Consider the following 16,926-nt stretch of genomic DNA (forward strand, 5'->3'; position numbering starts at 1 on the left):
AATTCAATTATCTGCATCAATGCAATGAATTGACTATAAATTTTAAAAAGAATCTTCTTATAGAATCTCTTTTACTCTCGGCTTTAGCACCAAGCCTTTCCCACCCGAGTGCCACACGCACGAACTCACGTCGCCGGCAGTCCATCAGCGTGGACTCGGGCACCTTGAACCGGAGAGAACCTCCTGCACCAGGAAGCCTTCCGCCCACTTTCAGTAACTCTCTTGCTCCAAACCCTTCCACGCCAATCATGTCGATAACAGTCAGGTTGTTCCTATCAGGGCAGCACATACAAATACAAAGTCATGGCAACACAGTCACAAGATACAGTGCGCTTGGACTCAAACAGTCTGAGTTAGCCAGAACAGCTGTAAGGGTTTGAAAGGGAAAATCAATTTAAATAGTGTGGCATCTCCTGGAATCAGAGGGTATTCACGGGCAACTGAAGCTGCCAAAGGGCTCAGAAGAGCCCAGGCAAGCTATGGCAAAAACGAGTGAGTGCTCGTGATCTCTCCTGCCTCAGCCCCAGAATGCGAAGCCATGGTTTGCTAATAATCCGCCACCATGGTGGTGATCAGACCTGCAAGAGCAAAACAAAAACAAAAACAAAAACAAAAAAAAAGCAAAACAAACTGGAAAGATAAAGCAGGGGCCTCAGAGAAATATTAACAAATTTAGACTGATAAAAACTATTCGCAAGGTGAATTAAGGAGTTTCATAGTAATGGTGACTATGAGATTTTGCCTTAGGGATAATTCTAGAAATAAAATCCTACTGTTTCTTCTGAACCAACAATTTATAATGTCACCCCACAAAATGACATAGATCTACTCAAGTCTTTAGTCATCAAACAGAAATTCAGACTAGCTTCTGCCTTTTCATTTACTGATATCATGACTCCTAGGACAAAAATGTTAAATGGAGTAGATGTTTAAAAGGTGCAGACTGGAGTGAAAGCCAGTTATCATTAATGTAAATACGACAGAAGCTGAGAAAACATTCCGAGTTATGCAAAATACACCAAGACCTTTATATCTTTATCTAAAGGTTTAAGAATCTTTAACCATTTAAAAGCCTTTAAGTTATATTAGATGACTGATATTATTTACAGAAAACTACTGTATTTTTTCAACATAGAAACATTAAAAGTTAACTAATTTAGGCTTTCTTCTGGAGGCTAGCCTGGGATGAGGTAAAGTATTTCTCTGCACTTCCCAGGACTTTACTACTTCCACAGAGAATGAGTTTTAAAAGAAAGACGCTGTTGACAGAGCAGTAGGAGTTTCAATGAAACTGCTTCATAGAACAAACTCTTTTAAAAACTTGAATACATTTTCTTTTTCAGAGCATTTACTTGCAGAAAAACAAACTCTTGTGGAATGTTAAAGGAAGTCCAGAATAAGAAAGTCTTTGCCAGCTGATCTGATACTAGGAAAGCTCTAGAAAGTAACTAAAATGTCATTTGTTGAAAATTAGTGCTAGACGTCTCACCAATGCAGAGAGCTTCAACATAGATCTATTTACTGTAAATTTCTGAAAGAAGACTCTCAATAAAGACTATCTAAAGATGAAAAAACATAATGAAAAACATTTAGCTGCTTAAATGTAACAACAACTGTCATTTAAAAGAAAGAAAAAGAAGGGGGGAAAAAAGGGAACGGGCTCAACAGTCCTTAGTCCATTGTCCAGAAGTGTTTCACTTATTTTTCTGAGCTCGGAACAGAGCAGGACATGTGTGTGCATGTCTGCATTTCTCTGTGCGTCCCGCCCTTGATGACGGCAGCAGATGAGATGCCGAGCACAATGTCCTGCGGCTGTGAGAGAGGAGGGCACACAAGGTGCGAAACAAGAGGACAGGGTAGGTGTGGAGCCTCACGTAGCCTCTCCTCTCCCTCCTGTGCAACACAGCCCCATCCTGAAGGCCTGACCAGGAGGTGAACGTCGACTCTTAGCTAAAGGGATTACGTATTCCTGAGGTGCCTGGGTGGCTCAGTCAGTGAACTGCCCCACTTCAACTCAGGTCATGATCTCACAGTTCATGAGTTCGACCCCTGTGTTGGGCTCTGTGCTCATGGAGCCTGCTTCAGATTCCATGTCTCCCTCTTTCTCTACCCCTTCCCTGCTTGCACTCTGTCTCTCTTTCAAAGATAAACACTTATAAGTAAAAAATAAATAGAGGTTACGTATTCCTGAGAGAAAGAGACTTGGACAGACGAGTCAGAGAGAAAGAAACAGGCTCCATGACAGGGACACACCTACCGGACTAGTATGAGTGAGGTAACTTTTCCGTAGTCAGCTGGCGTGAAAACTACACCAACCCTTTTCATCTCCAGAGGCTGCAAATGTAAGTGGAGGATGCCAAGCTTGGATTCCTCAGAAGGCATGCCCTGCAGATGTAATACATGCAGTGAAATGATTCCTGTGAAGCAAGCTTCCGTCTCTATTACATGCATTTTAGGCTATAAACATGATTCTCTTCTTTAAATGTCCAGATTGGACTACCCCAATCAACCCGCTGAACCTGGGTTCACACGGATCAATGGTTCCCGAGCCAGGGCTGAGAAGGCAGGCAGAGGCCGCGGGCAGCCCTGCAGGGACGCTGCAGAGGCGGATTTGCTTCCTGGCCCAGATGGGAGCTGCGGCCGCACCGGCCCTCTCTGCCAAGATGCTGACTGCAAACCAAATAGTCTCTGCTTGAATGCTGTGGGCCTCTGACCCAACACCCATCCACTGCTCCACAGCCCTATCTTCAACACCGGCTTAGGTTTATACAGAAACCATCTTTATTATAGTCAGTCTCTCCACTCAGGCGAAAGAGCTGCATTTATTCACAAGCTCCTTTATTTTTCCCAAGATCTTGTTCTCTGACTAAATTTTGTGTTCTAAATCTAGTATTCAAGGCTGAGTTCTCCATCTATTTTTCCTCTTTCCATGGTTTTTCTCCAGCTCCTTCTCACTAAAAACAACTTATTAATTTCTCAGTGCTATAATCATATGATCCGCATGGTAATATTTCTCTTTTCTGCAGTCTTGGTTTTTATTTGTTTTATCCTGCAATTGTTGCTAGGATCTCCCCATGCTACCTTTGAGAAGAAATAGTGACCATATTTGACTCATTTTCATTAGAACTATAAACTTCAGGAAGGGAGAGTCCTTGCTTTATATATATCTAATATAAGTATTGGATAAAACTGATTTTTAGTATTAAAACTATAATAATAACATGGAGTCTCTGGGTGGCTCAGTTGATTAAAGCACCCGACTCTTGATCTCGGCTCAGGTCATGATCTCGAGCCCCACACTGACAGCGCAGAGTCTGCTTGAGACTCCTTCTCTCTCTCAAAATAAACAAACTTTTTTTTAAACCTGTAATAACAACTGCATCACTTATTAAATAGTTCTTCTATGCCAGGCACTGGAATATGATAGGTCTATAAAATGTTAAGCATTCCATAAACCTTACTGAATCTTCAAACATTATTATGAGTGAGAGAGAGGAGGCTGTAGAGAGGGCAAGAACCTGCCTTGGGTCACACAGCTGGCACACGTTAAGAGCCTGGACTAAAAACCCTGACCGTCTAATTCCCCCTGCTTTTAACTGAAGGAACTACATTTCTAAAAGCAAACCAACATCATAAATATGGGTGCCATCCTTTGCCTAACAAAGAGTTCCAAGAAGACTCTTGAATTAAACTTTTAAGCATCTCAAAGGCATTGATACTATTTTTGTCAATGTAACAAGTTCACAATAGTAATGGTGTCTCTTATCACAAAACGTGTAATATTCTTGGGAGAAACCTTTGATCACACATGAAAAGCTTTTTCCAACCGAGCTGCAGCATTTGTTGAAATCTGAATAGAACGTTTATATGTAAAAGAAAGTTGGCATTATTATTTGGGAATTCCAAGTTACACACGATTCAACACCAGTGGGGCAAATGATCTTTCAGTATTCTGGACTACCCGATCTCTAACAGCCCTGGGAGCCTGCTCAGTGGAGAGGAGAACCAGAGGGAATGCACAGAGGTTTTGCTAACAAAACCAAGACCGTGCTGCTGCCTAAACCACTTACAAAGAGAAAGGGACATTTGCTGTAATCTGTTTCCTATTATAAGTCTCTGTTCAAAATGCATCTAAAAACTTGCTTTGCTGAGTTTTAACTCTTAGTTGGAGGTTATTTGATCTCCCTCTTTCTGCCAACAGTCCATCTTTGGAGGGATAAGTGTGGAGAAAAAGAAAATACCCAAAGCATTCCTGTGTGTGTGTGTGTGTGTGTGTGTGTGTGTGTGTGAGAAATACAGCTGTATGCCTATGTGTGCTGACGTGTGTGGCTGTATTTTTTTAACAGATGCTCTGCATCTGACTAGATCTCGCAGGATACTTGTAAGGAAAACTCTCGGCTCCATACAAAGAGCCACAGAACTACTGAGTGGAAACTCAGAAACAAGGCTGCCAAGTCCCAGAACAGCCTCCTCTCCACGTGACATGTTTACTCCTCCTCCTGAGTATTTGTGCAAGACCTCATGAGTGCCCAGAGGCTTAAGAATTTCAGAAAAATCCTTTTTTACAGATGATGTGAACATCACAGAAACTGGGTGACTGAGAAAAACATGAAGCCAGTTTAGTAGGAGAAGATTTTTTTTAGGTGTATCTTTACCTTATGTCACCTTAAAAAAAATTGATGGGAAATCTAAAAGAGAATTGTAAATTCCGATTTATGGTTTTCTACATAGCCCCGATTCAATTGTTATTTCTTCACTCACATGAATCTAAACTGTCAAATTAAAATGATTTGCAGGCTACCATGAACCATGGGCTCTTGGTGCATTCGTTAATGGGAAAAATCTGCTATGTATACTTGATGCCTAGAATATAGAAGACAGCCACATATATAATGTACAGTCACTTGAAACATAACTCAATGCAGCCATATGCTATGTGTATGGTTTGTCACATTCTTTTTCTATTTAAAGAGGACATCCTACCCGGTAAGGGCAAGCTTTGGTGAGCTGGAATTCACCAGTTGTGAAATTAATCATTTGCATATCGGTGCCAAACCTATAAAGGAAAAAAAAATGTTTGAAATAACATTCAGATTGCCAATAAAGAAAGAATGCACGTGTGCACATATACAGATTATGTGAGCACATGTATTTGACAGTTCATCCCATCCTGTCACCACTGCACCCCAGCCCCCTGCACTGTCCTGAGCATACTGGAAGCGCTCAATATACCGCTGAATGAATGACTTTGGCAGCAGAGAATGTAAAGAAGCATATGGTGACAACAGCTCTAAATATAAAGCAATTTATTTTTCCTCCAAACAGTTCATGTGGAACCTGATAGGAAGTGACTCTCAACCAAGGACAAGTTCATCTCCCGGTGGACATGTGGCAATGTCTGGAGACATTTCTGCTTACCGCAGCTGGGGAGGTTCTACCGGCACCTATAGGTTAGAAGCCAGGGACGCTGCCAACCACCCTCTGAAACACGCAACAGCCCCTCCTCCCCCAAACAGAAAATCACCTTGTCCAAAATGCCAATAGTCTGAAGCAAGAAACCCTGGGGTAAGGGGAGATTCTACTAAGCCAAAGAGGTAAGCAGTCTAAGTGAAACTGTGACTGCTTTGTGAAAATAAGACATAACAGACATGGACTAAAAAAAATTTAAAACCGATCATCTTTTCTTTTTTTAACACGAGTTTAAAATGTACTAAAACACTGAACTCATTTCTCATGTTGCCCAGAGATCTCTGTGATTTAGATTCTGAATGTGAGGCATACATGTGGGAAATAAGCTCAGCTGTAAAGACTCCCTGACAGAAGAGAGTCAGGTTCTGCTGGGAGCCGGCCTTGAGCCAGGCATGCTGAAGACACCACATAACAGAGAGAGGTGGCAATTTCCATCAGGTTGTATGTCCCCAGGAGCTGGGTGTGCGGGGATGGGGCTAATACTGCGTACACCCACATACAGTTTCAGGGTGAAAGACGTGAAGGACTCTGAATAACTCTGAGCCTTAACAGTATTTCCCAAATGCTCTCAGAAAGTCTTCACCGACTGGGGGCTTTACCATTTGTGGAGCAGGCGCACCACAGCCTCGGGCGTAGGATACAAGGAGAGAGGCAGGAGCTGCAAGGAGACCGGCCAAGAGGAAGGGTTCTTCACCACGAAGTACTTCACCTGGAATCGGGGAAAGGAAAATCAAAACCCCAGGGAAGACATGGCGTCGCTCCAGAGATAATCCCGCCAAAAATTCACAACCTGAATCTAATCATGGGAACCATCATGCAAATCAAATCGAGGGACATTCTAGAAAATAAATGGCCTGCTTGCTTCAACAACATCTCTGCTATGTGAGGCAAGAGAAGGCTGAGGAAGGGGCCCCTGGGTGGCTCAGTTTCTTAAGCATCTGACTCTGGCTCAGGTCATGATCTCACAGTTCATGAGTTCAAGCCCTGCGTCGGGCTCTGTGCTGACAGCTCCGAGCCTGGAGCCGGCTTCAGATTCTGTGTCTCCATCTCTCTCTGCCCCTCCCCCCGCTCACAGTCGGTCTGTCTCTTTCTCTCAAAAATAAATAAATATTTAAAAATTTTTAATAAAGAAAGAGAAGGCTAAGGAAGATAAAATGTGATGATAATGATCATGCAATGCAAGATCCGGAGCTGAGGGGTAAAAAAAACCTGCCATAAAGATTGTGAGTGGAATAACTGGGAAATTCTGAATATAGACTGCAGATGAGATAACATTATTATGATGAATATCACATCCAATTTTAATAAATACGCTTTGGTATGTGAGAAGATGCTTCTGTTCTTAGGAAACTCACAATGAAGTAGAAGTAAGGGGGGAGGGCATAGCATGTAACACTCTCAAATGGCTCGTAAAAAGGTGTATGGTATGGAGAGCCTGGGTGGCTCAGTTGGTTAAGTGTTCATCTTGGGCTCAGGTCATGATCTCACGGTTCATGGGTTCAAGCCCTGTGTCAGGCTCTGTGCTGACAGCCTGGATCCTGGAGCCTGCTTCAGATTCTGTGTCTCTTTCTCTCTCTCTCTGCCCCTCCCCTGTTCATGCTCTTTCTCTCTCAAAAATAAAATAAAAATTTAAAAAAAAAAGTGTGTGGTGTGTGTGTGCAAAGAGAGAGAAAAGGAATGATAAAGCAGATGTGGCAAACATAAAAAACTGAATCTTTGTGAAAGGTGACCAGGAGTTCTTAGTACTATTTTTACAACTTTTAACTTGAAATTATTTCAAAATAAAAAATTTTTAATGTTTATTTTTGAGAGAGAGAAAGAGAGAGAGAGAGCATGAGCAGGGGAGGGGCAGAGACAGAGGGAGAGAAAGAGAAGACCAAGCAGGCTCCTGGCTGTCAGCACAAAGCCCAACGTGGGGCACGAACCCACAAGCTGTGAGATCATGACCTGAGCTGAAGTCTCACACTCAACCGACTGAGCCACCCAGGTGCCCCACAAAACAAAAATATTTTAAAAATAGTCTTCAGATGGCACTTCTAAGAAATGCAGTGAGCACCTCATGAAGGGTAAAATCATCACCCGGACCACATGTGATGCAGCTCTTTGACAATGAGACTTGACACATACATGGAAGTCTGCTGGGGTGGCTTCCGTGCCTTTGCTTTGCTCCTGCCTCCCCAGCTCATCAAGGGAGCACACCCAAGGGAGGAAGTCAGCACAGGGAGGACAGAGAGTCCCACACAGAGCCCGGGCCCTTGACGGATCCCTCTGCTACTGCATCAGCTTTGGAATTCTCTCCTTCGAGCTCCTCACTATGAAACAGGCTAACTGCTATGTAAGCTATGACAGTAGGATTCTCGCTGTGGTGGGCTCCTGGCTGGCTCAGTCAGCACAGCACTGAGACTCCTGATCTCAGGGTTGTAAGTTTGAGTAGAGATTTTTTAAAGTATAGAGATTACTTTAAAAAAAGATACTGGGGTGCCTGGGTGGCTCACTGGCTGAGCATCCAACTCTTGCTCTCAGCTCAGGTCATGATCTCAGGGTCATGAGATTGAGCCCTATGTTGGGCTCCAGACTCAGCATGGAACCTGCTTAAAGGCTCCCTCTTCCAAACCCCACTGCCCGTCTCCCCCACTCTCATTCTCTCTCTAAAAATAAAAAAATAAAAAAAAATTTTTAAATAATTTAAAAATGATAAAATCTTAAAAAAAAGATTTTCTCTGATATTCACAGTGAACACTTTCTTGACAGACTGTGAACTGAAAATAAATTTCAGAAAATGTATTTCTTTCATGCACTTTCAGTCTGTTTTGAGTTTACTCCTTATTTTGTTTCTTCTGACACCTCCCTGCTAAGTGCACTGAACAGCATATGTGTGTCACTTAAAATGAATTTAAATTAACTTTGGTTCTAGAATGGTATCCTCAAGGTGGAAAGACTCTGATAACTTAAAAACCCAAGAGCCGGTGGGGTTGGGGGGAGGAAAGTCACTGACAAGGAGACACACAATCCTCACCACGCTACTCCTCAGGGCAGTTGCGCTGAAGTTTACCACGAGGCCAGGCTCTGCGATCAAACGAGGCAGATAAGAGACAAAGAATTCGGACTCCTTGGATTTCTTCAAGCGACCAAATCGAGTCATGCCTAAAACAGTCCTCCTGTGTAATTCACAAAGAAAGAAATTATTTTGAAAAATAATTTTGACATTAACAACAAAGGAAATCACTAATTATCACTCCCACTAAAAGGAACAAGGGTTCTCAGACAAAAGAAACTTATTCTGGGTATCCTGGGTCTGGGGAAGAGAGAGTGCAAATCATGCTGGAGTGTGCAGTTTTATTAGAAAGCAAGGAAGTGCTCAGAGAATAAGGGGAATGTCTAAGGGACCCACGAGCCAGCCTGGAGGGGCTCCCATCAGCCGAGTATGGGACAATTTAGAATCAAAAAAAGATACTGATGGTATATTGTGGTAATGAACAAAGAATCCATAGTGATGCTCAAAAAGAATGCAGAATGAACAGAATAATCAGAAACATCACTGTTTTGCAGCCATCATTCTAATAACAGATCTAGGCAAGGATTATTAGTGGACTGGGTAAAATGTTCTTAGAGAACACAAATTTGTATGATCTCAAATTATCAGCATATATTACTTATTAATTTTTAATAATTATTTATTAAAGAAAAAATTCATCTACAATGGAGAGAGAGCTGTCACATGTACAATGGGGGCAGTCAAATGATTCAACTTAGCAACACCGACAATGGGACAAACTGACATCCGTCCCTTCTGAGGTGATGCAGTGACAAGGACACAGTACCAACCAAGTAATCAGCACCCTTCCCAAAGTGTTTGACATGAATGTAAACCTGAGGAAGCAATCCAAAAGCCCCACAATGCTGAAGGTTCTGTAAGCCAACTGGGTAGGACACTCTACAATGTCAGCATTCTGAGAGATGTAGAAAAGTAGGGACATGAGTCTAAAGGAAATGAAGAAAACGTAACAACCCAATTCAATGCATGATCCTTGAATGGATCCTGGATTTAAAGGAAAAAGAAAAAGACAGCCATAATGGATATTAGTGAGTCAAACAGAGACATTTCAATACAGACTGTATACTATGTCACTGTATCAATGTTAAATTTGCTGGGTATGGAATGGTAGTGTAGTTCTATGTAGGAGAATATTCTCCTTGGGACATAAATGATTTCGTAATCAAGCATTGAGGGTTGAGGTATGATAGCTACAGCTTACTTTCCAATGACTCAGCACAAAGAAAATGCGTGTGTACAAAGGTGTAGAGGTCAAGAGAGAAATAAAGCACAAGTGGCAAAATGTGAACAACTGGTTGAAAACAGTTGAGGAACATTTGAGTATTCACTGTACTCCAGTTGCAACTTTTCTGAGGTTGGACATGTGTCAAAGTAAAAGGCTGAAGAGAAATATCAATTATGAAAAACTCAGTCCTGCAACTTCACTTCAAGTGTCTCCCCAGGGCCACGTAAAAGAGACAAGGAAGGTGAGGACATACTTGCAGCCGTCACCATTTCTAAACTTCTTCCATCTTTCATACAATTTATTGGCAAGCTCCGAATCCACATCCCAGGTAGACCGATCCAAAGAAAGACTCCCTTCCCAATTAGGATTTTCTAAAAGTTAGATCAGATTCAATATTTAGATTTGTAGAAAATACAACTCAATTAGTAAAGAATGCCAAGGGCTGCCAAACTTCTCAAACTGAGAGAGCTGTCAAATCCTAAACACCGACCCCCACCCTGTCCTCTGACTTTCCTAGGATCCCTCTAACTCAATGGCAAATGATACATCAAATCAAACAAACATGTATAAAACAAAACCAAATCGAATCATGTAAAGGTAAGAACATAAAAGACACATGGCTCATGAATACAGCCTGATACTTGGAACATTGTAACAGCTGTCCATCTAACAGGCTACACTGCTTCCCTGTAAGCATCTGACGCTTGGGGTGACTCTGATCAGTGCTGAGGGACAAACAGTCCCCCCGAGAAGGGCACAGACCAGGCCTGGAGAAGGTGCGTGCGCACATTTACAAACTGTTCACTGCGCCCTCTCTATTTATCTGTTCTGTCCTGTCTGTGCTGAAGAGTGTACCAAGAGGAGAACGGGGCCGTCTCCTCAAGGAAATCTCTATACTGAAACAGTCCCCTTACATTAAATATTTTAATAAATCAAAATTTTAGGGCAAGGGCTAGAAAGAGCTTCTGTATCAACACCATAGCATTTGATCTCACATAACAGCAAGTACCCCCTGGAAGATGTTTATGCTCCTATGACCTAAGTCTTCAAACACAATTCCAGGTTATGCTTATTAACTTGGAGTCAGCCCTTTTATAAATGAACCAGAATCTTCCAACTTTTCCTGGACACAAGGTTGCTGTGACCATCAAATGATGTGTTTGGGGAAAAAAAAAACCCTAACAAAAGTTCAAGCTACTTAAGGGGACATTATTTATACAAGTACCTCAGGTGTTTTTGGAGGATTCCTAAGAATTTCAAGTCATTCTGTGAATGAGCATGCTCTTTAAAAATATAATATGATACAGTTATATTTACAGGACCAATTATTGCATGTACAAATGCTATTTTTCCTCACTATTTCCCACCCAACCCCAAACTAGAGTTCTACAGAAAGCCTAAGGGTAAAATACTTACCTGTTTTTGATTTTCCCATGAAATAATGCATGCCACAATGTGCTATCACTTCAAAACCCAGACTCCCTTCCTAGATTGAAAAGTAATATATGAATAACTTAAAACACAACACTAAGCATAAAAATCCTAATGCACTCAAATGCGAAGCAGACATTGGCCTCCACCTCAGTGAATTTCTCTTTAACCAGAAGCCAAACAATGAGAAAACGAATTCTTGGCTTTCCTTCTCCCTGAACGAGAGCCCTGAATGGTCTCTCCCAGGAAGGATCACAGCAGTGGATTCTGCACAATCATTGATGCCCACAGTGATGATCCATGGGCCCCAAAGACACAAAGCTGCCTCCTGAGTTAGAGGTTACTCTCAGGACGGTCCCGATAGGTTTTAAACAAAGCAAAAACAGAACTGGAATCCTCTGAAAAACAGCATACCAATCTACAGTAACTCCTAAGCCACTCTGAACATTTAAGTTGATGTTCCACTTTCTACAGGTTGGGAAAGCACAGACTTGCTACTTCTACACACACATGAAACCTGCCTACTTCCACAGGGCGCTCTTCTTAATACGAGTCTCTTGATCGGAAGAAGGAAACTTCTAGGAAATCTCCCCAGCTCGAAATACAGATGGATGGAATTAACCTTACATGTGTAGTTTGATTTTAGAGGTTGTACCTGTGAGCCTACAGCTAAGCATGAGGCATTTCTACCTAATGAAACACCAAGGCTAATAAGTGAGAAAAATTATAAAGATGGTTGCATGAATGTCTCATAGTGAAAAATTAGAACCCAGCATTATACAGAATAGCTTGGATCAAAAAGAAGCAATAACGTAACCAAATGGAAATAAATAAACATTAAGAAAAAAATGAGACATGTTTAAGGTAAGACCTAAATTGAATATGGTTTACCCAGATTTTAGAAAGCATTTTAACTGTGAACCCTTCCAGGCTTTAGATTTGGTCCCCTGAGGAAATGGAAGAACTACCAGCAACCAAGCCTCACTTACCAGAGGTCTAACTACAGCACTGAACCATCTAGTTTATTTGAATTCATTGCTAGGATGCACTAAAAGCTCAACTGTGCTTTCTATAGCAAGCACATTCTCCTTGCGCTACACATTTTGGAAATAAATGAAAATGAGATTATTCTACTTGTGACACCTTATTTTATTTGAGAACCTCAAATTACTTTATGAAAAATGGAAACCCTTTCCAAATAAAGAGTTCCATATCTAAACAAATGACAATCTAAGATTGGCCTGGTAATATCTGTTATATTTCTGAGATAGTCTTAAAGAACATGAGTTTAACTCAGCCAATAACACCCAAGCCCCATAAGGTAAGTTGATAAATATAACCAGTAATTAATATGAAAATTATAACACATAGTATTGTCAACAATACCTTGGTCGGCGCTGAGTAAATGTGTAGAGGTATTGCAAAAACAGCACCTATGTTTGTAGTCAAAAATACATTGGTGAATAGATTTATGGCAATGTCTTTAACAGCAAGTTTCAAAGAAAATATATTCCAACAGCCTGGAGGTAGAAATAAAGGGCCAGTGAAATTCAGAATCTAAAAAGAAAAAAAGCAAGAGAAATTACTTTTCCTAACACTAATTATGACTGAAACCATTATAAATATGATACTAAAGTTCTTTTGTACTTTCAAAAACAGAATTTACTCAACTATTTCCAGCTCAAAGATGGAAATATTTTCAGATAAATGATAGGTTCTAAATGTCTCATATGCTACAGTTTTAATTTCACAAAAGTAATCTTGAACTTTTCATGGGAAATATTTTGAGGAAGTCTATTTTGTCACTAATCAGGCTTATCTTTAATAAATACAATCTTTTGAGCATAAACCATACGTTATAACATTTCTGAATAACGGTAAGAGCAAATATCCTTTAAGAGTATACCTGGCTCCCTCTGTGTTCCTTGAATGATAGTTTAAAAAAATAAATCAATCTTAGAAGTAATTCCGAAACCATTAAAAATACTTGCTTTAAAAATCAGAAGAAAAATTAAACTTTATAAATATTAATTTCATTGTATCTGACTTTAAAGCTTAATTAACATAGGCTAAAACTTGGATAAAAATACCATAGGTACCTTTAAAATGTGCTTGGTCTCCTTGGAAACAAACACATCATCTAATACAACACTACGGTCAAAATGGTTGAGGTACCACATTGACCAAACTCCTGAAGTGTTCTCGTGAGTCTCTAGGTGAAACCGGGTTGCAGAGGAGTCCATTCTAAAATACCTGTGAACACAGGACGTGCATGCAATCAGCCCTGAGTGGGCGACAACTACGGGCACTCAGCATGCCTCCGAGTTGTGCCAGGAGAAGCAGCCTAAGACGGCAGAGCACCAACGTTAGCGCTGGGAGCAAGCTGCGAGGCTGCCTTCTTTACCTCTCGTGCCCACAGCTGGAGTTTCTGAGGGCCAGAGGGTAGGTGACCTGCCAGGACCCAGACAGCTCACGCAGGCCGCCAGGACAAAACCCAAACGCGCCTCCTCTTCCTCTCCCACACCTGGCCACCTGACCCCAAACCCATTCCGCAAACGGAATCATTGGACTCATTCTGCTTCCTCTCCCATTCTGCCGTCAGCCCTTCCACTGCTTGGTAGCACTGTTAATGTCTCCAGGCAAGTCCAGAGAGTCATACACGCCTCATCAGTTATATTTTTAATTATTTCTAGATGAAAAACACTTAAACACACATAATTTAAAGGAAAATGGAATCACCCTACCCTTGAACTATAGGAGAAGAGAGACATGCTTTTAGTGTTGGAGTGTTTTTGATTTTCTTCACATCTTTAATTCCACCGTCACATGATGTAGCTGTTTTGAGAGACAAAGAAATAAATGTGAAGCATCTTTTCCTTCATTGCGCCTGAATGAAAACAAGATGTATGTTTTATTTATAACTTTCTAATTACTTCACTTTTCAGTCTCTATTAAAATAGTGCATCAGATATCAATGGTAAAACGTTTTCTCAAACATTATCTTTTTCCTCTGCTGGCTGGCTGCCAATTTTCTAGAACTTGGTGTCTACCGCCCCCACCGACCCACCCACCCCTTATTTAAACCAACCTCTCATTTCTTCCTTTGGGAGAAAGAGAAAGAGAGAGTCAATGCTTTATGGCTTCTCTTTACAAAGATCTGCATTCACCATAAATAAGAGGAAAGTCTTTAGGTCTGCCAGAAAGGACAAAAGTAAAAAAATGATATTCAGCCCGGGGAGGGGGGGGGCGGGCGTGAAGAGGAGCACGCGGAGGCATGAGCAAGAAAGGAAGACAACCGAAATAGCAAGGAGGACCTTCACAGGGTGAATGGAAATGCGTTCCAAACCACTGCGGACTATCAACACAACACTTTTAAGCTTGCCCTGAACTACGTCCTAATATTAAGGCACTGGTACCGAATTCCTAACTCTGATATTAATACTCAAGTCTTTGTTTTTTTAAGCTACATATATGGCTCCCCCTCCAAAAAAAATTCAAACACTAACAAAACATGTAAAAATAAAGTCTATCTGACTCCTCCGTTATCGTGGAGGAAACGACTGCTGGCAGATTCCTGAGCATCCATCCAGTGCTGTGTGACGTGCATGTACACAGACACCCTTTAAAGGATACCACGTGTATGCACACTGTCTGCATTACAAGTCTAGCCTCACAGCTGCCAAGGACACCCTCCTGTAAATGCGCTACAACTGAGCCAGCCTCCTGTCAGGGGAAGAATGTTGTCACAACAGTGCACTTTTCTGTAGCATCAAAGAGCATAAATGTGCATTTTAAATATTCATAGATTGTCAATTTTCCCTCCGAAAAGCCTGCATTGGTTAATACTCTTGTCAAAAATATGTGGGTTTTTTTCTCCAAATCATTACTAACACAGAATATTAACATTTTTCTAATTTTTATTGACCTAAGTAATAAACTCTCTCTCACTTGTCGCTTTAATTAACATTTCTTGAAACGTAAATGAGGCAGGGGGCCTGGGTGGCAACGGTCGGTTAAGCATCCAACTCTTGACCTTGGCTCAGGTCATGATCTCACAATTTGTGAATCTGAGACTCACATTGGGTTCTGCACTGATGGTGAGGAGCCTGTTTGGGATTCTGTCTCTCCTTCTCTCTGCCCCTCCCCTGCTTGTGTTCTCTCTCTCTCTCAAAATAAATAAATAAACTTAAAACAAATTTAAAAAGGGGCACCTGGGTGGCTCAGTTGGTCAAGTGTTTGACTTCAGCTCAGGTCATGATCTCACAGTTCGTGAGTTCAAACCCTGCATCAGGTTCTGTGCTGATAGCACGGAGCCTGCTTGGGATCCTCTCTTCCTGCCCCTCCCCTGCTTGTGTTCTCGTTCTCTCTCTCTCTCTCTCTCTCTCTCTCTTTCTCTCTTTCTCTCAAAAATAAAAAAACATTAAAAAAATCTTTTAAAGAAATATAAATGAGGTAGGGCATGTTTTCCTGTTTAAAACAATTCGCATTTCTTTACAGAACTCTTTTGTAACTGTAAGTAAGAACCCAAGTTAGGACTGGGTTCACCCTCACTAGATCTGCCTTGCACTCTGCACAGATACACACCCGGGCAGCACACCTTCGTATCTGCGGAAGCAGCGCCTGCATCAAACACATGTGCATCCTGCTCTTGCAGATCACCAAGTGGGTTAAGCTTTAAATGCAAAACCCCCACGTGTGGCAGAGTAACAGTGGCATTAACAATCTTTTTTCCATCATTCTATCTCTTAGAACTATTAAGGCTGCAGTATTACAATCAAGCCCTATTCGCTTTCTGAAAACCTTTGTGAAACCTAAGTCATTTCACAGAAAAGAAGTGTCATCATAACCAGATCACAAAAGTAAAAAGACAATCTCCGATTTTTTTTAACATCTGTACCTTTGCAAGTGAAAGAGGCAATTTTTGTAAAGTTGGTTGTAGAAGTAGGTAGGAGTACTGGTTCAAATTGCAAAGACAGAGCATCTCTCTGTGAAAAATGATGTACGTCCTACAAAAAATAAAAATAAAAATCCACATGACTATTCTCAGCAGGATGAGTATCCACTTTGAATCAACTCTGTTAAAAGAACTAAGTCATTCAGACTGACATAAAGCAACAGCTCAGCATATGTGTCTGGGACAGTATGAAGGGGGTGCTGAGAACCTACATCCTAATGTGGGTTCAAGCAAAATGGGTATAAATTCAAGCAAAAGAGAAATGAGACAAGTGTTCCTATATCTGTGGCTGAAAATTCATGTTCTGCAATTAAACATACACTCATAAGTTTAAAACTTTACTTTATGTAGCTTACCTGTATCCAAATAAGGCTGTTTCCTGAATGTAATATATACATGTTTACTGCCGAATCATCTGTCCAAAAGAATCAGAGCAATGATATCAAAACAAAGAGCCATCTCATTCTCACACCTTAATATAGTAGCTAAAGTACTACATTATACATTTCTATGAAAATGGGACTCGTTTTTCCTTTTCTTTTTTATTAGTTTATTACCAAGTTGGTTTCCATATAACACCCAGTGCTCTTCCCCACAAGTGCCCTCTCCATGATCATCACCCCCTCTTCCCCTTCGCCCCTCCCTCTTCAGCCCTCAGTTTGTGCTCAGCATTCAAAAGTCTCTCAATATTTGCCTCACTCCCTCTCCCCAACTGTTTCCCCCTCCCTTCCCATTCCCATGGTCTCCTGTTAGGTTTTTCCTCTAAGACCTATGAGTGACAACATATGGTAT

The 16,926-nt window shown here is 41.2% G+C and overlaps 1 protein-coding gene across 4 annotated transcripts in view; it reads right to left on the reverse strand.

Moving 5' to 3' along the window:
* Positions 1–16,926, reverse strand: part of TMEM131L (transmembrane 131 like) — a 159,728-nt gene that overhangs the window by 39,435 nt on the left and 103,367 nt on the right. For all 4 annotated transcript variants that reach the window (XM_029939886.1, XM_029939876.1, XM_029939895.1 and 1 more), the window contains exons 9-20: positions 16,491–16,549; positions 16,078–16,186; positions 13,925–14,015; positions 13,280–13,433; positions 12,567–12,737; positions 11,166–11,235; positions 10,003–10,120; positions 8,486–8,627; positions 6,069–6,178; positions 4,984–5,056; positions 2,258–2,385; positions 130–272 (exon numbers count right to left, since the gene is read on the reverse strand). In XM_029939886.1, coding sequence (XP_029795746.1) covers positions 130–272; positions 2,258–2,385; positions 4,984–5,056; positions 6,069–6,178; positions 8,486–8,627; positions 10,003–10,120; positions 11,166–11,235; positions 12,567–12,737; positions 13,280–13,433; positions 13,925–14,015; positions 16,078–16,186; positions 16,491–16,549 — 1,368 coding nt within the window. The remainder of the gene's footprint in view (positions 1–129; positions 273–2,257; positions 2,386–4,983; positions 5,057–6,068; positions 6,179–8,485; positions 8,628–10,002; positions 10,121–11,165; positions 11,236–12,566; positions 12,738–13,279; positions 13,434–13,924; positions 14,016–16,077; positions 16,187–16,490; positions 16,550–16,926) is intronic.

The sequence above is a fragment of the Suricata suricatta genome, chromosome 1, assembly GCF_006229205.1.
Source record: "Suricata suricatta isolate VVHF042 chromosome 1, meerkat_22Aug2017_6uvM2_HiC, whole genome shotgun sequence".
In the NCBI taxonomy this organism is placed as follows: Eukaryota; Metazoa; Chordata; class Mammalia; order Carnivora; family Herpestidae; genus Suricata; species Suricata suricatta.